This window comes from Mus pahari, chromosome 8 (genome assembly GCF_900095145.1).
Source record: "Mus pahari chromosome 8, PAHARI_EIJ_v1.1, whole genome shotgun sequence".
In the NCBI taxonomy this organism is placed as follows: domain Eukaryota; kingdom Metazoa; phylum Chordata; class Mammalia; order Rodentia; family Muridae; genus Mus; species Mus pahari.
Window position 1 is genome coordinate 61,488,533 of NC_034597.1, and position 20,021 is coordinate 61,508,553.

At 39.3% G+C, this 20,021-nt stretch overlaps 1 protein-coding gene across 2 annotated transcripts in view; it reads right to left on the bottom strand.

Annotated features, from left to right (window-relative positions):
- The window catches only part of Xpo7 (exportin 7), an 86,511-nt gene that overhangs the window by 25,029 nt on the left and 41,461 nt on the right, over window positions 1-20,021 (bottom strand). The window contains exons 2-11 of one of the 2 annotated variants that reach the window (XM_021202841.2): window positions 17,250-17,396; window positions 14,208-14,301; window positions 13,102-13,268; window positions 11,957-12,022; window positions 8,837-8,941; window positions 6,693-6,858; window positions 5,384-5,457; window positions 3,776-3,895; window positions 2,408-2,554; window positions 838-1,010 (exon numbers count right to left, since the gene is read on the bottom strand). In XM_021202841.2, coding sequence (XP_021058500.1) covers window positions 838-1,010; window positions 2,408-2,554; window positions 3,776-3,895; window positions 5,384-5,457; window positions 6,693-6,858; window positions 8,837-8,941; window positions 11,957-12,022; window positions 13,102-13,268; window positions 14,208-14,301; window positions 17,250-17,396 — 1,259 coding nt within the window. Of the gene's footprint in view, window positions 1-837; window positions 1,011-2,407; window positions 2,555-3,775; window positions 3,896-5,383; window positions 5,458-6,692; window positions 6,859-8,836; window positions 8,942-11,929; window positions 12,023-13,101; window positions 13,269-14,207; window positions 14,302-17,249; window positions 17,397-20,021 lie in introns of both variants that reach the window. The other variant, XM_029541430.1, reaches the window with a different exon arrangement.

The following is a 20,021-nucleotide window of genomic DNA, read 5'->3' on the forward strand; positions in this document are numbered from 1 at the left end:
ACTCTTCTCAATCATACCACAGAGGGCAACAAATCCCATTTATTACAGATGGTTTGTAAGCAAAGTATGAGGTTGCTGGGAATTGAACTCAGGACCCCTGGAAGAGTAGTCAGTGCTCTTAACCACTGAGCTAGCTCTCTCTAGCCAATTTTCTTTTTAAAAATAATTTAATTATCTTTATTTTATGGGCATTGGTGTTTTGCCTGAATCTATGACAATGTGAGGGTGTTAGATCCCCAGGAACTGGAGTTACAGACAGTTGTGAGCTGCCACATGGGTGCTGGGTATTGAACCTGGGTTCTTTTGGAAGAACAGCCAGTGCTCTTAACTGCTGAGCTTTCTCTCTAGCCACAGTCGGACATTTCTTTATGGGTTTCTGGTTCAGTTAGTAGTCAAAGTAGATGACAACTTTTATGCTAACATGACAAATCAATGATAAGCTTGCTAAAATTACATTTCCTTGCAAGCTCTGAAATTCAGAGTCAGTTATGACTTGACCTTGTAATCTCCTTTTTCTACTTATTTCTTTAGGAAGTCTCACTAAATTCCATACTTATGCATTCTATCTTTTACTTTCTATGTCCTATAAACAGTCCTCATAGTTAAAACATATCAGTAGAAGGGCAAGCACATGCAGTATGTTTGTATACAGATACAGCTGTGGATGTTGATATAAAAGGACATGAACAAGGTATTAGAGGGAAAGACAAAGACAGTTGGCCACAAACAAACATAGCACTAACACACAGCTTCCTTTGCTCCCACTTGGGACCTGATTTCTAGTAAATTTGACACAAGTCTGTTGTAAGGGAATGTGGTGGTAGTGTGCTTCCTTACCTCAGAATGATGTGCACAGATTCCAAGCGGGATGTGATATAGGCTTTGGTAACCTCAGGAGTATATGTTTCCAGCATATGGGGCTCTGTGGCTTTGACATATGGTACAGAGGCTGCCAGCCGCTGCCATAGGCTCAGGAGATAGTGCACACTATTTGGGGCAAATTCCCAGTGCTAAGACCAACAAAAGAACACAAGCATATTTTTCATTTCTGTACAAAAAAATCCCAGGCCATCTGACACAAAGAACAACAAAGTAAGTTTTTAGGGGCTCATATCTGTGTATTCTAACTCATTTAAAGCAGACACTAGCTGTGGTGGTTAAATAAATGTCCTCCGTGAGCCTGGGCCATCAGCTGGTAATGCTGTTTGGGAAGGTTTAGGTGCAGTCTTGCTGGAGGGTGTCTGTTACAGAAGCAGGGTTCATAGCTTTGTCCAAGCTCACTCTCAGCTTCCTGACCCTGCCACCGTGCTTGTCCCTTGCTGCCTGCCTCTACCACCACGGACTCTTTTGATTGGTCTCTTTAGAGACAGAGTCTCATTATCTAGCTCTGGATGCCTTGGAACTCACTACATAGATGAAGCTCATCGGGATCCACCTGCCTCTGCCTCCTGAGTGCTGGGATTAAAGACAAGTACCACATAATAGACTCAGCCCTCTGGAACCACAAGCAAGGAAACTCTTCGTTCTGTAAGTTGCTTTTAGTTAGGGTATTTCATTACACCAGCAAAAAAGTAATGAATACACTAGTATTTCAGATTCAAGAGTTTAATGAGAAAGACGGTGCTTTGGTGCTGGCTATATAAATCCAGGTGAGAAGGAGAGATGCATCAGAATGCAGGAAAACTAATGGTCAGCTTCTAAGAAATTATGAGACGGCAAGGTCCCACTCTGAACCTAGTGAGCCAGAAATCACAGGGATGAGTCTCAAGCTCTAAGATGAATGCTGTACAATATAAATCACACAGCAAGAGACCCTCAATGTGCTGCTACATGAAGAGTGAGTGAGCGAGTTGGGGGGGGTCGGGGGCGCCGGGAGGCACACCCCTATTTTCTCTCATTCTTCAGTCTAGGTCTCTGTTCTATCTTCTGCTTTTCAGAGAGATAATAAAGACTTCTCTTAGTACTGGATATAACCCAGGGCTTTAAGTATGGTAGGTAAGCACTCTACTACTGAGTTACGTCCTTAGCCCTTCTCAGTTTTCAATATTGTCCTTATAATGTCTACACGTTCCTCTAATCAAAGTTGCTGAACTGCGTTTGTGGAGATGGGATCAAATGCAGTCTCACAAATATGAGACATGTGTTTTACCACTGAACTCCAACCCTTTTCTTACACTCATAAATGTAAATAGTCTATAACAGTAACGACTTTGTAGGGTATGCTATAGGTATGAAATATTCTTTTTTCTTCCTGTGATTCTCAAGATTGAAATCAGAACTCACACATACTAGGGACGTGTTCAAGCGCTAAGCTATACTCCAACTTCAATAATGTTTTTATAGGGTTAAAATTAGTAAGAGAAGAGATCGCAATAATTAAACAGAAAGACACTGATCAGAGACAAACCTGTAGGCTGGTCACTGTGAAGTTGGCTATCAATCGGATAACATCAGGGTAGTTTTCCACTTTTACCAGTTCTCCCAGTTGGTAGTTACTCTTTAACCGAGCCAGTAGTCTGCAGAACTCATGGTAATTGTTTGGGTCTGATAAACTCTGGCAATGGCATAGGAAGAAAGTGGAACATGTTAACACCATACTCCAAGAATGACATGTGCTTGGCATGGTAAGGGGAAGGGCAAGAATCTATTTTTCAACTTTTGAGATGCAAATAATCATGATTCAGAACAATAGTTACAGAAGGCTTGGAAACAAGTAAAATGTTCCTTTTAAAAGGTTTGATCACATTTATTATCCCATCAACTCAAACATGTACCCATGAGACGGGACCACTAGCCTCAAGTGGCAGAGGATGAAGCAGGACCCAGAGGGATCATATCTCTTGCCTAATGATGTAAAGGTGATTAATGGTGGAAATGGGCATCATCTCAGACATGTTTGCTTCTTATAGATCAAAGGGAAGCTAGTTAATTTCATTTCTATGTGTGTTGAAATGATTGCTAAGTGAAGCACCTTAGTTTTTTAATCAATAAAAGCTGAACAAGTGTTTCACATTGTATCTTAGATGTTTAATATATACTAGTATATAATTATATCTAGTACTATACAAATGTAAATTATCGGTATATTTGTATTTCCCTATGAATAAATATTATTCTCTACTAGTGATCAGGACAGAAATTTTATTTTATTCCCTTACACAACCCTGGCACATAGTAAATCTTAATACAATTTGTTGACTGAATAAAGGCATTTTTAAAGAGAGGGACAAAGTTAAGTATATTTAAAAACCCACTGATATAGATTTTTTTTTCCAACTATAGAGAATATTGGAAGAAAGTGGTATTTAAAGGGAAAAAAAGCTATCAAATTCTGGAATGTATTTTTAGAAAAAAAGTATTTACCTTCCAAACTAAAGAAAGTCTTGCATGTTAGGTCACTCATATCAATGGTAAACACTGAGAAACAAAACCAACCTTTAGATTCTTAATTTCTTGAGGGAAACAATTTCTTTTCCCCCCAAAATTCTTGGCTCCATCTTTGCTGGCTGGCTTGTATCTGGTGACCTCTCCTCTGAACCGCCCAAGCTCCTCTCTGGAGCAAACCCTTACCACAACTACCCACTTGTCTTTAGAGGTGCAGACTAAGCAGCTTCCCGGGGTTTCTGCCATTTGTAGCCCTTAATGAACTTCATTCAGACTTCTGCAGCCAGCCATAGACTAATTCAGTATATAGGTTCTCAGAAATCTTACCTGTGGATTTTCCAGTATTTCCATCCATAGACTAATTCAGTATATAGATTCTCAGAAATCTTACCTGTGGATTTTCCAGTATTCGTTTAACACCATCAACAAGATGAGAGAGAAACTTGGCCCTCTCGGCATTGTTAAACAGGGATCTCCGGACTGAAGCAATCTGTACTAAGCAGGACAAGACCTGCAAGTAAAGCAGAGCACACACTCAGTAGGACGGACAGCTATGGCCTCTGTAATACTCACTAGCTTTATCAAAGAAAGCAGCAGCCAACCCAAGTTCATCACAGCAATGTCCCATGGCTACATTCAGCTTGGAGAACTCCCTTAGATCGTATCTCTGACTACTCCAGTCACTTCTTTGATCCTTCTTTATATATACTTAAGCCTTAAAAATGCTAAGCAATTTATAGTTTCAATAAAGCTTGAGGTTTAGATTTTTTGTTTTAATAAAATCAAATTCTGCTTACAGAACTGATAAAATAATCAGGCCAAATTCATGTCCTGACAAAGTGTTTTCTTCCCTTTCCCACTGTGCTAGCGGTTTGCGGTTTGTCCTTCCGGATCTAAGCTCAGGTCTTTTCTGATGATCCATTCCCAGGCAGGTGGAGATTTGTCAGCGTTGCTGTGGCCTGGCTTCAGATGTAAGGAAGCACTAAGAGGTTAGAAGGTACAGAGACAAAGGTGCTCTCCTTCTACTCCCACTGCACCACAACAGGCAGTTCCTTTGTAAACTCCATAGCTTTTGCTGTAATGCTGTCTCCTAGCATATAGGCTGAGCTCTCCTAGGCCTCCACTCCCTCCAGCCCCAAAGGGCACATGTCACCTGCCTTGCTGGGTCACCGTGAGTTGCCTCATTGTAAAAAGTCTGTTTTCACTGACTGTTCCTCCTGACCGTGCTGTATCTTCCTGAAGTGATTTACATTCATTACTTTACTGTGTTCCTAAGTCCATAAATCCCTGGACCTACTAGATTTTAGAACTTGAATGACCTTCCAATGTAAGGTTAAGCTACTGCTTTAAAGAACAGACATACCATTCCTGACAGCATCTCAATGCTTTCTGGGAGAAAGGCACACTTGTCTTCCATTTTATCATTTATCACTATGTAACTTTGGTCCCAGGGACTTTTTCTTCTTTCCCTCAAACTTGTTATGAGGGAGAAAGGATGACTTTGTATTTCCAATACAGTGGCCTCTATTTCCCATGTGCCGGGATTACAGAAACCACTGAAGGATCTTAAAAACACCTCAGGCCAGTCTCAAAGTTTAGCTAGAGAAGTTTAGCAAGACTCAAATGAATCTTCACACATTAGCCTGTGGCAAACGCTAGGTTTACACACAAGATGGGACACAAAGAGCTGACAGCCATAAATTGACCAGAGAAAGAAGAATAAATAAAAACAATGAAGACTCTGCTACTAGAACCTTCAGGACAACCGCAGTATCACTTGGGTAACTAATCCTAGTGTGTTCTGTTTCTTTCCCTTTAAAGCAGGGTTCTTCTGCGTAGCCCCGTAGCCCCGGCTGTTCTTAAGCTTGCTGTATAGACGAAGCTGCCTGTCTCTGAGCAGAGATCATCCTACCATCTGGCTCACTTCTATGATTTTGTAAACAAAATAGACCCACCTACTAGAAACAGGTTTGCTTTACAAACTGTGGTTCTGACTTACCAAAGGTGAGAAAGAGGGAGGAATGGAATGATACAGGTCAAAAAACAGCTGCAGAGTCGAAGAATCTAAGAATGCTAGGAGACAAAAAGACAGAGCGCAGGCCTTTACTATGCCTGCACAGCCTACAGGCATTTTTCTCTGCATTATATATTAGGGACCATATTCTTCTTCTTCTTCTTCTTCTTCTTTTTTTTTTTTTAAAAGCTTTATTTATTTATTATATGTAATTACACTGTAGCTGTCTTCAGACACTCCAGAAGAGGGCGTCAGATCTCGTTACAGATGGTCGTGAGCCACTATGTGGTTACCGGGATTTGAACTCAGGACCTTCGGAAGAGCAGTCGGGTGCTCTTACCTGCTGAGCCATCTCACCAGCCCTTTTTTTTTCTTTTTCTCGAGACAGGGTTTCTCTGTGTAGCTCCGGCTGTCCTGGAACTCACTTTGTAGACCAGGCTGGCTTCGAACTCAGAAATCCGCCTGCCTCTGCCTCCCGAGTGCTGGGATTAAAGGCATGCGCCACCACGCCCGGCCCATATTCTTCTGATTATGTGTCAAAGAACTATCATTTTCTCACAAAGTGATAGACTAGTAGAGATTGTTTTCTTCTTTTTTCCCGCTAGGTTTTTTAAAAAAGTACTCCTCTATGAAGTGTTTATCTTTCTGACTCTTAAGGGGCTTTAGATAATCTTAAACCCCCTTTCCACATGTTTGTCCTTAGGAAAAAACCATAAGCTGAAATTCTTTTGTTCACTTTTTGTTTTTCTAAGACAGAGACTTGCCATGCATTCTGGCCTTGAACCTGGGATCCTCCTGTATCAGCTGGGACCACAGGTAAGTGACACCGCATGACATAGTTTTTAAGTAACAGAAATAGTGGCTAGAGAGATGGCTAACCAGTTAAAAGCACTTGATACTCTTTCGTAGGACCTGGGATCAGTTCCTAGCATCCACATGGTGGCTCACAATTGTCTATAACTCCAGTTCCTGCAGATCCAATATCCTCTTTTGGCCTTTAGGGTACCAGGCACACAAGTGGCACACAGATATACATGTAGGTAAAATACCCATACTCATAAAATTAAAAAACAAACAAACCCACCCACTCCCTGAAATGTCTGGGCAGAGGAGTTATTCAGTAATTTTAAGTTCTCCATGAATTTACTACTCTATCAACCCTTAGCATGTTATAAACAAACTCATGAAAACATGAAATTTTGTTCCAAGTAAATAATGAATTACAATGCTTCTCTAGATTATCCTACAGACACAGGGCAGGCAGATTTTGACTTAGGTTGGAGCTCTCTGTTACCTGATCTCCAGCTGGTAGGGATCTGAACTGTACACAGGTCATCTGAGGACTCATCAGTAGATGTGCCGATAAAATCAAAGTTCAGACAGTTGTGGGTGAGTTTGAGCAGTTGCATTAGCAAGCCATGCTGACTTTCATCATTCAAGTTCAGATTCTTTCCTGATGCCTGGAAAAATTGTCACAAAATGAGCTTTAAATAATTCTCTCTTCCTAGGTTCAGAAGCAGGCTATTAAGCCGGAAAAGGAGAACTGTACTTAAGCATAGTAAAATGTTTTTACTCCAGAAAGATGCTGTACTTTTGTTTTTCACGACAGGGTTTCTCTGTGTAGCCCTGGATGTCTTGGAACTCACTCTGTAGTCCAGGCTGGCCTCAAACTCAAGAGGTTTACCTGCCCCTGCCTTCCAAGTGCTGGGATCAAAGGCAGCATTACTACCACTGCCCAGCAGATGATACACTTTTATTATACAATGTTACTGTGAAAACTCTACTCTCTCTTTTAGTATTAACATGTATGTAAAACTATTAAGCTGATATTTAGAGAAATTCCCTGCTTAACACTTATTCTTTGTATGCTGTAGTCATAATGGCTACTGGGAATCATAAACAATATGGGATGTGGCAGTTAGATGTTCCATCTTAGTAATTTCTAGGCACAGTTGAAATCAAACTATGGACAGACTTCAGAGTAAGCTTTATAATCTCCTTCCTCTTTGAAAAACCATCATCACCACAATATTTTTTTGTTTTGTTTTCTTTCTTTCTTTCTTCTTCTTCTTTTTTGTTTTTTTTTGGGGGGGGGGGGCTTTTTGAGACAGGGTTTCTCTGTGTAGTCCAGGCTGGCCTAGAACCCAGAAATCCGCCTGCCTCTGCCTCCCAACTGCTGGGATTAAAGGCATGCGCCACCACTGCCTGGCCAAAATATTTTTTCTCTAATGAGAATTAAAACAAAGTTATTCCTGGATATTACATATTTCTCTGCAGCGTATTTGTAGACTCACAGCTAGATTCGGTACCATAACTGTGGTAGCAGTTTCCAAGGAACTGGGGGTGGGGTGTGGGGCTCAGAGTTGTTGCATCATTTTGATAGGATCAGGGAAGAGGAGCTGATCCTTAGTTTTCTCAAAAGCTAATTCTCTCCGTGGATGCCATGGCTTTGTTGGCACCACAGCTTTGGCAGCTTGCTGGACAAAGGAACATTGTAAATTTCGAGTACAACCCCCCAAATGGGTATCATTAATAGGAAACAACAGAAAGAATAAAAATTTGTCTCTGAAGCTAAAATTGGAAAAGATCAGAAACTGAGAATAAAAACTCGTAAGAGTGAACCAAAAAGTCAGAGGCTATCCCTAATTAGCTATCCATGTTGAAAAAGCCACCTGACCTTGTTATAAATGTGTCTGACTTTCCCCATCCCTTCCTCAGTCTGAGATGTGGACTATTCTGTAGCTCAGGCATGTTGTATCGTGCAGGGTTTCTGAGGCACTGGTGATTGAACCTAGCCAGGTTCTCATGCATGGTAGTTAAGTATGCTACCTGACTTTTTTGATTAATTCAATGCTATCAATAAATGAAATTAAAATCAGCTCTCTATTTAAAGCAGATAATTTCCTTATGGGATACTGCCTTACCCTTTGGGTTATAAAATCTAAGTGGATGCCAAAAGATTTAAAACCTACTCCTCTTTACAGATGTTGCTTGTTTATTTGCTGCTGTTAACTCAGCAGGGAACAGAAGTCACCTAGTTTTGTATGGTAACAATGTAATCTGAACCTGCTCACAAAACACTTAAAAATCTAAACACCATAAAGCTAACATGTTTTCATTCTGTATAGAGGAGACTTTTTATGTGGCTATAAAACAACAAACAGAAAAACTCTAACTTTGCAGTGAACTAGATCCCCTGAAGACAGGAGCAAGAAATAAATGTTCATCTACTGCTTTTTACCTAGAGGAATAGCTTTTAAGTGGGGAACCACCCTACCTTTCTCTAAGTCAGTCATCAACCCGGCAAGTGCTTCTCCATCTCTAGATGTGTATAACGTGAGAGACGATGGGCTCAGTTAGGTGCCGATCCCTGACAAATCCCATTCTCTTTTACTCTCCAAAAGGAACTAGGGACTAGGACCTAATTTATAACCATACCTGTTTTAGTAAATTGCAGGAAAGTGTGAAGATATCAAACAGTGATGAGTCTCGGAAAGAAGAGGCTATTTTTCTGTGTTTGGTTAAAGGATGAGTTGTGTCTGCCTGTGTAAGAAAGAATAAACCAATGCAAGTTTTAAAATTACTTGGGGTAGCGAGGGTTCACATAGATTTTAAATAATCCAGAAGGATTTCCAAATAACACAATAGAAACACAAAATTCATTTTTGTGGCTTAATTTATTATTAAATCAGATCAAGTATGATGATGTGAAGTTGGGGGCGGGGGGTTCCTCTTGGTTAACATGACCTCAAATTTCTCTATTGTATAGAGGAAGCAAAACTATACACATTGTTAACATACATTGCTAGCAATTGCTATCATGTCATACCATGGCTTAGTTACAAAACCAGGCACAGTAGCAAGGCTGGGCTTTGGTAAATTAACCCATCGGGGCTGAAACAACCAAATAATTTCAAAACAGCCATCAACGGCCATGAACTTGAATAAAGGAACGGCCTGCAGCCTCACTTCATTCTCTAACCTACTTTATTTTACATGGAAATGAGAACTTGAATGGATTTAAGGGTCAATCATTTCATTGTTTTTTCTCCCCAGCAGCTACAGAACAGAATGTACTGTATTTTTAACACACAGTGGATACTCAACAAATGGAATAAAAGAATAAAGGTTGTCTATGATACTTGTAATTGTAACCACTCACTGAAAACTTAAATTTCTTCTATTTATTGATCGATTCATCTAAGAGGGTCTCTTTGTTTTAGTCACATTGAAGAGTCATATATAGTAAAAGTTTCCATAATGTCACCTCAAACAGGAATGGTAAAGAGAGGTATATTTTCTGATTTAAATGTGCCAACCAATAAATAATGGAGAATTACTCAGAGGATCAAAATATTCCAATTCTATTGTCCATGTCACTGTGTTATATATGTCTTACATGATGAACTATGATTTTTTTGCTTTTTAAACAAGTCTAACTATGTAACCCTGGCTGTCATAGAACTTGTTATGTAGACCATGCTGTCCTTGACTTCACGGAGATACACTAGCCTCTCCCTCCATTGTGCTGGGACTCCAGGCATGTGCCGCCATGCCAGATGATTGCTACATTATATATATATATAGTTCTATATACTGCGGTACATAATAAGCAAGTTAACTATGTCAAGCCAATTTTCATTTACACCCCTTCTCCTAACCTGGTAACTGAACTGTAGCACCCTGTGCTTGTAGACAAGTGCTCTCCATGGAGCGATGTCCCTTACTCTGATCACTTAAGAAAAACCCAGATACTTTTCAAAAAATACTAACATTTGTGTATTTGAAGAGTGAGGAGCAAGTATTGAAAGAGAGAATATTAGGACCATGGTCTTTGTATTTAGTTAATGGATGCTCTCTTTACTGTACTTTAACAGTGGTTGAATAGTTCATTATTAACAGAGGGTTTGGTGTACGATTATCTAGACTCAAATTAAGTTTCACTAACTGTGAAACTGTAAACAAATGATCATATATCTCAGTTTCCTCATCTAAAAAATGGGAGCCACGATACCCACTTCATAAGAATGTTGAGAATAAAATCAGTTAACTTTCATTAAAGAGCTTAGAATGGTGGCTGGCCCATCATAATTACTCAAAAGGCTAAGCTATTGGTACTTTGATAACTCCTGCTCACAATGGCAACTGCATCTAAGAGATAATACAATAGGACTTCCAATTTTAACAGGCTGTACTATAGAGTATTAAAAAGAGTACCAACATACAGTTAAAAATACAAGTTCTCAGGGTTAATAAACAGCTGCATAATTATTAGCAATAGCAATAGTAATGCCAATGTAATTAATATGCTGGCAACTTAAGTGTGAGATGTTATAACTAATATCAATATTGGTTTGTTCAATAATTATAAAATTCTAGCTAAATAAAGAAATAAACAATAAAACAATAAAGCCAAAGCAAAAAGAAAAAGGAAGGAGGAGGAGGAGAAAGAAGAAGAGAAAGAGGAGAACAGCAGCCACTGGTGTTTCCTCTGTAATATTTGGTGACATCAGTGATGACTTGATAGAATGACTGGTAAAGGAATATTTTATTTACTATGAAAAGATTCCCAGCAAGATCTTCATTAGTAACACATGGGGAATGACTTCAATTAAGTCAGATTTTAAAATTGTACTCTATCTTTTTTTGCTTGTTTCTGGGACAGGATCTCTAGTCCAGGCTCTCCTTGAACTCCTGATCATTCTGTCTACACCTGCCCTTTGTTGGGATTTAGACAAGGGTATCATTATGCCTAGAGTGTGTGAATTTAATAAGGACCAGGGTCTGGTGCGTGTTCTTTAAGCACTTTACCAACTGACCAAACCCTTAAGCCTGGGACTGACTTTTCTTTTTTGTTTTTTTAAAGATTTATTTATTCTATGTATATGAGTACACTGTAACTGAACAGATCATTGTGAGCCTTCATGTGATTGTCATGTGGTTGTTGGGAATTGAATTTTTAGGACCTCTGCTCACTCCGGTCAACCCTACTTGCTCTGGTTGGCTCTGCTTGCTTAGAGCCCAAAGATTTATTTATTATTATACATAAATAAACTGTGTCAGTCTTCACACATGCCAGAAGAGGGCTTCGGATCTCATTATGGGTGGTTGTGAGCCACCATGTGGTTGCTGGGATTTGAACTCAGGACCTTCAGAAGAGCAGTCAGTGCTCTTACCTGCTAAGCCATCTCGCCAGCCCGGGGACTGACTTTTAATAACTTTAGTAGATCCTCCCAAATTCTCGTATGGTTTTGACATAGAATCATCATTCTCATCTCTAAAAAGAACACTGATACTAATAAGGAGAACTTATACGGGATAGTAAATTACTTTGATAATCTCAGAGATCAGAATCTCTGGTGGGTCAGGATAAAGACTGATGTGAGTTGCTTTTACAGAGGAAAACCGAATGGATCTATTTTGTTTCAAGAAGGCATTAATCACTTACCGCAAAAGCACACAACTGCCAAAAAAGATCACGCCACACACAGCAGAAAGCACCAATACCAAGAAAAAAAATGTGTCACTTACTTCAATAAGGAAGGCTGTAGCACTTACTTGATTAATTTCATTGGTGAGCTGAGATAAAATTGTGACGCCAATGATGCAGTATTCAACACTGTCCTGGTAAGCAAACACACAGGAGAAAGTTGGTAAGGCTTGGCTTTGGAATGTATTCATATTACTGGATTTCAGACTGCTTGTTAACCAAAAGAACTGCCTAGAGAAGGCAGCAAGCAATTAGCTTCAACCTGTTGTCTTGTAGAGCACAGAAAAAAAAAAAAAAAGAAAAAAAAATAGAGAAAGACTGCTGCACTTGACCTTATAGATTTGGAAGTTTACCAAAGTACCACAGCATAAACATTAAAGGAGAAGCTATAGAACATATCTCTGTAAGGCCAATGATAAATAACAAAGTTTTAAGAGAGACTGTTTACAACAATTAATAAAAAGGTGAAGATGGAGGCTGGAGAGACAGTTCAGCAGTTTCCCACAGGACCTGGGTTCAAGTCCCAGAACCGACATGGAGGCTCGTGTAATCATTTCTAACTCCATTCCCAGGGAATACCAAGCAGGCACTGGGTCTGTAGACATTTATGTAGGTAAAACACCCACATACATTGGACAGGATATTCATAGAAGAATAAAGCAACAAATGAACACATACAAACTTATTCTGCCTCACTCATAATCCAAATAATGCTATTAAATAATTTTACCTAAAAACAAAAATGCTTAGCTTTTAGAGCTGGGGTACAGGAAGAGTCTATTCTTAAAAACTGAACTGTTTTGAAGATAATTTGGAAATATCTTGGAAAGCCAGAATACTTTTATCCTTCTAACAGATTAACTTTAAGGTTAGTTCACCTAACAGAGTGTGCTGTGATAATTACTGAATACTTGACAGCTCCTAACTAAAGCAAACTAAATGTTCATTTATAGAACACCACCAATTAATTCATTTATTGCATTTTAATTTGGTACATTGTGTAGGTATCTTCAGAATAGACAGGATTTATGCTAATATGCAAAAATGATCACACAGGTTAATAAAAGATGGTGAAGAGTATTTCAGATAAAGATATTTTATGTAATTTTTAAAAAGAAGATAAGCTGTAGAGACTATTTCTGTGCTTTACCCACTTTTACCATGGGATATGTGTGTGGACACAGAGACACACTAACACAGATGGACAGTTTACCTGTAGAAACCTTGTGACGTCTGTGATTGCATTTCTGAAGACATAGTCATCCTTCTGGCAGTCAAACCAGCCTAGCTTTGTGATCCTGGCATATAGCTGGATGAGTGCTTGTGTCACAAAAGTCGCCAACTTTGGCCGAGTGGCAAGGTAGTTGAGCACATAGTTCCCTGTGAAATGACACAGTACATGTTAAGGAGGCTAAAAACAGAAGGTCAACGCTTAAAATACATTAAATAACCACAAATGGCAAATTAAAACTTAACTCTTTTAATTCTTTATGCTACTGAAAAAAATGGGGCTTCAGATTTAAGATGGTGATGATTTTCATGATTCTGGGGACTGAATCCAGGGTTCTGTGCCTGATTTAGCCAATTTTCAGCCTCCAAATTAAGGCTACTGTAAGCCTGCCCAGCTGACCTCAGTATTGGACAAGGGTTATCAAGATCACTAAGAATAATTTAGACATTGTTAAGAACTTTAAAAAGTGTTTTCAAAGTCTGAGAATGCTGACATTTATAAATAGACAAGATGGAGATATTTAAAATCATTATTTTCTTTTAAGAAAATATTATTATATAGGCTTTGAATTTATAATGTTATATCATAATGATAAATCTAAAATATAGCAGCCTTAACTGTACTCCCACATGGCTAAATAATGTTGTTATGAAGAACTAAAAAAGCCCTAAATATCCCCCCCACCCCGGGGTATCAGTGACAATAAAAAAATGAAAGGCAGGGTGTGGTGGTGCATGCTTAGCAGGTGTGAGACAAGAGGAATGTGAACTTGAGGCCAGCCTGAGCTACACAGGGAGGTCCTATCTCAAATGCTTAAAAAAAAAAAAAGTGAGCTGGGCGTGGTGGTGCACGCCTTTAATCCCAGCACTTGGGAGGCAGAGGCAGGCAGATCTCTGGGTTTGAGGACAGCCTGGTCTACAGAGTGAGTTCCAGGACAGCCAAAACTACACAGAGAAACCCTGTCTCGAAAAACCAAAAAAATAAAAGTGTTTTAGCACCCGAAAAGATGGCTTAGAAATAGTCTGCAGTAGTTGCACTGGACCCAAAACTTTGGGGGAACCCCTCTGGATCCATTCTTCTATACTCACGGATATCTATCCGCTGCTCCAGTGGCAAGGGGTTGTTTGTCCGAGACACAAGCTTGGTAAGGCATGTAGCTGCCAGCAGCTGGGAGTAGGATGACTGTGGGAGAGAGTTAGAGGACACTCAGCACTGCGCTGGCTCAATCAGCGCTTCATCTTGTGACATTTCTGTAGTACAGCATTAGAATAAAAGGTTAACTGAGACATTAGACAGAATAGCCCACTGTGCTGCACAGTTCCATCTTCAAATTGTATCTGTTGATCAGCACAGTTCTGGGGAGTGCATATTATGGTTTTACAGTAACTTCAGATGAACTATTTCTGAGAAAAATGATGTCCTAACAATGGAATATTATTTTATTCTCCAGTGAAGGTTTTAACACATTTTAGATTTACAGTTCACTAAAACATTCCAACTGGTTGTAATATACCAGGAGGGATCATGTGTGGTGATCTTACATGTTAAATTATGCAACAGAAAAAGATTCGGAACTAAAAAATTTAACTGCAGGTCAAGGATAATTGTCCATGAAACTAAGCCTTAAAGACATCTATCTGTTCATGCTAGTATTTTTCTATAACACCAACAAGCAGAAAAGATTCTTAACACCGAAAAAAAATGTTTGTGGTAAACTGAGGCAGAAGGGCAGCTGTGAGTTCAAGGCTAGCTAATGCTATATACATTGAGACTATTTCAAAAACAAAACAACTAATACAACAGAAAAAAAAGTTTCAGAAGTAGCTTGGATGTGATTTATACACTTGTAAAGTTTTTATTCATAATTTTAATAGACTTGCCAAGTCACCGAGCAGTCTGCAGAGATTAAATACAAGCAATCCACACAACTCTCGTACAGTACTGTACTGACTCTGCTTCCCTCTATCTTGTTAATTGTCACCGAGAAGCTAGCGTTCACAGTTCAGAGTGTGCATGTCGGCTCTGGGAGCAAGGCGAAAGGAAAGAGCGGGCTGTACATCTCCCAGGACACGTGCTCTGCACCAGTTCACAGTCATTAAAGAACTATGTGCAGGCCTCAGCCACACCAGTATTCTGGCATGACTTGGTATTCTTCAGATATTTTTAAAAAAGAGCTAGATCCCCAAACTTCAAAAGGATGATTTTAACCATTTGTAATTTAATTATTGTATAAACATTTGAATAATGCTAATGAAAACTAAACAGTAAGCCAATTAGAATTCTATTCTTAACAAATTAGCCCTTTTACATTTTTTATATTCCTTTGGCCTAAAGGATATTCTTTTTTTTTTTTAACTTATTTTATTAGATATTTTCTTCATTTACATTTCAAATGCTATCCCGAATGTCCCCTATACCCTCCCCCAACCCTGCTCCCCTGCCCACCCACTCCCACTTCTTGGCCTTGGCATTCCCCTGTATGGGGCATATAAAGTTTGCAAGACCAAGGGGCCTCTCTTCCCAATGATGACTGACTAGGCCATCTTCTGCTATATATGCAGCTAGAGACACGAGCTCTGGGGGTACTGATTAGTTCATATTGCTGTTCCACCTACAGGGTTGCAGACCCTTTCAGTTCCTTGGGTAATTTCTCTAGCTCCTCCATTGGGGTCTCTGTGTTCTATCCTATAGATGACTGTGGGCATCCACTTCTATATTTGCCAGGCACTGCCACAGACTCACAGAGATAGCTATATCGGTGTCCTTTCAGCAAGATCTTGCTGGCATGTGCAATAGTGTCTGCGTTTGGTGGCTGATTATGGGATGGACCCCTGGGTGGGGCAGTCTCTGGATGGTCCATCCTTTCGTCTTAGCTCCAAAATTCTTTAGTACATAAATTATTATTACTTTGGTGTTTTTTAAGAGATAGGGTCTAACTTTATAACCAAGGCTGGACTTGAACTCATGGCGACTGCTGTGATTACAGGCATGAGCTACTCACTACCCCAGCTTCTAAAAATTAAATACTTATAAACAAATTTTTAAAGAATATATTATTGTTTAAGACACAACTGCACCATCATTTCTATTTCCACTTTATCAGGCTCACAGTAATTATAGCTAATATTTATACTTTTTCTTAGTTTCTTTCCTTTTACCTGTGAAAAAGATAATATAGGTAGGCATGTCTAGAAAGTTGTTTGGGCATTAAGAAAAACAAGAACAATCTGGGCATGGTGTTGAATGCCTTTAATCCCAGCACTTGGGAGGCAGAAGTAGGCGAGTCTTTCAGTTTAAGGCCAGTCTGGTCTATAAATTGAGTTCCAGGACAGTCAGGGTTATACACAGAAACCCTGCCTTGGGAAAAAGAAAAAAAAAAAAATACATAAAGTAAAAAAAAAAAACAGGACTGAACTTAAGTGTATATTATTTCACTGTCTAAGGGAAGTGCTGATTCCTACTGATACTAGAGTTACAGATGTTGGCATACAACCTGACATGGGTTCTGGGAACCAAACTCTGGGTCCTTTGCAAGTGCAGTTTGTGCTCTTAACCACTGATCATCTCCTCAGCCTCAGCTGGAAGAGATTCTAATTCTAAAACCTAAACTTCCCAGCCAGACACGGTCATACCACATCTTAGCACAGGAGGCCAAGGCATCAAGAGTTCAAGGTCATCCTGAGATACACAGTAAATTTGAGACAACCCTGTACTATGTGAGACTCTGCCTCAAAAAACTAACAAAAGAAAACACTTTAATTTCCTTTAATTTTCACTGTCATGGTCATGTTTCCTTAGCTCTGTTAGGTAAGCAGTAAGCAGAACTGAGGAGAAAAACGATAGGAGACAATCAAGTTTATAAAACAACCTATACCCCCTGTAAAGGACAGGAGGTGACACTGAAGCATAAACATAGAGAACGCACTCTAGGAATCTGGTGCAGAACAGAAACGTGTGTAGGAGCTTACTGAGGAGGCCATCATCAACCTGGCTGGTAGGACAGTGTTCAAGAGTCAAATGGATCAGATACCTGAAGACTCAGAGCAATGGCTACCTCACTGTCCCTGAGGTAAAAGCAGAGCGTTTCTCTTAACTCTGCTCCCCTTTAGGACGTGCTAACTCTTACGTACACTTCCTCTCTCCAGGAGCAGCTGGCACTTGCTCAGGCAGTCAGGGCTGTTGGTGAATTCAACCAAGGCTTTCTCTGCCTGCAGTCGAGTGGTTGTATCTGTTGTTTCATACAACTGTTTGCACAGATTCTCTAGTTGGGCCAGGCTCTGGAAAAGATCAGAAAGAAAAAGGTAAGTCTAGGTAACTACCTATCTAATGTACTCTAACTTGAAATTCCTAGACAAAGTTAACCATGCTCAGTGAAGCAAGAACTGCCACTCACCAGAAGCTGAGTAGCCTTTATTTAATAATCACATGCATCTCTCTTTATTTGAAGCAGAAAACAAAATAACAAAATACTTAAAAAATATCTATACAGTTTTGAATCATAGTTTTAGGAAATAAATGGTATACTTTCTCTTGCAAATAAATGCCTCCTAAATTCTTCTAAAAAGAAAAATTTCAACAAAAATACAAAACTTATTTTGTCGCTAATTGTAAAAAGCACCACTGGGGAAATGCTGCTAAAACCAAGCACAAAAACCACAATTTAAATGCAACACAGATCTTTACTTGGTTGTAAATATTTTCCTTTTGGGTAACAGTTGCTAGCTTGCAGCCACCTATATGGATAAAGACATTACCTCTGAAAAGTTTCTAGAGAACATTGGAGAATACAGTACACACCTTTCTCCCTGAGTCCCGCATGTCCTCAAGTACAGCACACTCTCTTCTGATGTGTTTAAATTCTTGCTTCAGTTCCACATTTAAAGTGAGAGGGTCAAAATAAATTCAACCCTAGCATCTGCTTACTTGGAGATAAGGCTAGGTAAACGCCCCCAAACAAACCCGACTCTCCAAATCTTGAAACTGTTCCAGAGAGGCAGGAAGAGTATGGGTGTGTGCTTTGGTTACAACCCCAAAGGGATGCAAACAAATCTACTTCCAGTCAACATGTGTTCAAAGCAAAGGCAAAAAGAACTAGTTCAATTTATACTTAATCCACACATCTGTTAGTCTTTAAGGAATGGTTTGGACTTTAAGAACTTTCAACAGTAGAAAGCAAGGCTTAGGTTCAGTAGTTTCAGGGATCTTGTTTGTTTGTTTGTTTGTTTATTTTAAGATTTACGTATTTATTTTACGTATGTGAGTACACTGTAGCTGTCTTCAGACACAGAAGAGGCCATCAGATCCCATTACAGATGGTTGTGAGCCACCATGTGGTAGCTGGGAATTGAACTCAGGACCATTCAGAAGAGCAGTCAGTGTTCTTAACCATTGAACCATCTCTCTAGCCCAGGGATCTTGTTTTTAGAAGTGACCATTCTGACAAGAATTAAAATAGTGATAATGAAACAAGCTGTGGAAATTGCTTGCAATGTATTACATGCCTACCTAAAGATTTTTATGGGGTGACTTTCAGTCATGACTTCCAGAAGGCAGGAAAGCCCTTAGGGCAGAATTCCTATTTTATAAAACATTATTAATAAATTCCCACCATTAAGTAAAAGGCAACACAGATAGATACTTTGCATCCATCAGCATCACACCAGAGAACCCTCCAAATGTAAAACAGTGTCTATCATTCTCAAACAAGAATAAGCAAAACTGTCTTGGGACTACAGTGAGGCTCACTTGTCTCTCCTGACTTCTAATTACTTAATAGCCTCAGCTTCAGAGCAGAGAAATCTGTAGCTGGGAAACCAAATTTCAAGTCTGAAGTTCTGTGAGAACAACCTGACTCACCCACGCCACATGGCTTACAAACATGGAATTAGAAGAGAAATCTAACTGCCCAACACTTGGGAAGCAGAGACAGATGGATCTCTGTAAATTCAAGGCCAGCATAGTGTACATAGAAAGTTCCTGGATGTTTTTATGGGATATATACAGTCAGATAAGACTGGTAATGTGTTCTCATCTCAGGAAACAAGACTGTTTCAAAACAACAAAATAATCCTAACCTTACATAGCCTGACCTGATCATACTGTTATTCTCTTCTCTGTCTCTCCCCCTCTCCCTGTCTCCCCACCCTCACAGTTACCAGATAGGAAAGTGTATTTTCTGTTTCTAAAACTGTCATGTCTATAGTTCACAGTGCAACTTCTCCCTGGTGCCACTAAAACAAAAGCACATTTACAAATGGAAGGTGATCATCAAACTAACTAGCAAAGTATTGCTTTATTACAAAAAACTCAGACCATTAACCCCCAAGATTAGAACCCAACTGATTTTGCCAGTAGTAACAATGATGTTAAAACCAAACCAAAAAACCCCAACATATTCTTGTATACATACATATAAAGAAAATCACCTTTAATATTTATTTTATTGTGACATGGTTCTGCCATGTAGCTTGTGTAACCTCAAACTTGCTACATAGCTCATGCTGGCCCGGAATTCATGATCTTCCTACTTTTAAGCCTATGGAAGCTAGTATGACAGGCATGTGTCACAATGCCTGGCTTACCACATATTATTTACCAACAGTATAACATACTCAGCTTGGACATATAAAATGTAGCTCAATTATTCACATTTTAACATAATAACTACTGTTGAGACCATAGACCTCACAATATGATTCAGATGAAGAGTTAGTTCTAAATAAGGAAAATAATTTTGTTTGTACATTGGATACCATATTACCTCATAAGGCAGGAATTAGCTTGGAATCTATCTTAGTTTGTATACTATTGGTTTTCAAATTACCTAATAGTCAAATTAGCCCCAATGTTTAAAAAATCTCCTTGGAAAATGTGATACATTTACACAATGGAGTACTACTCAG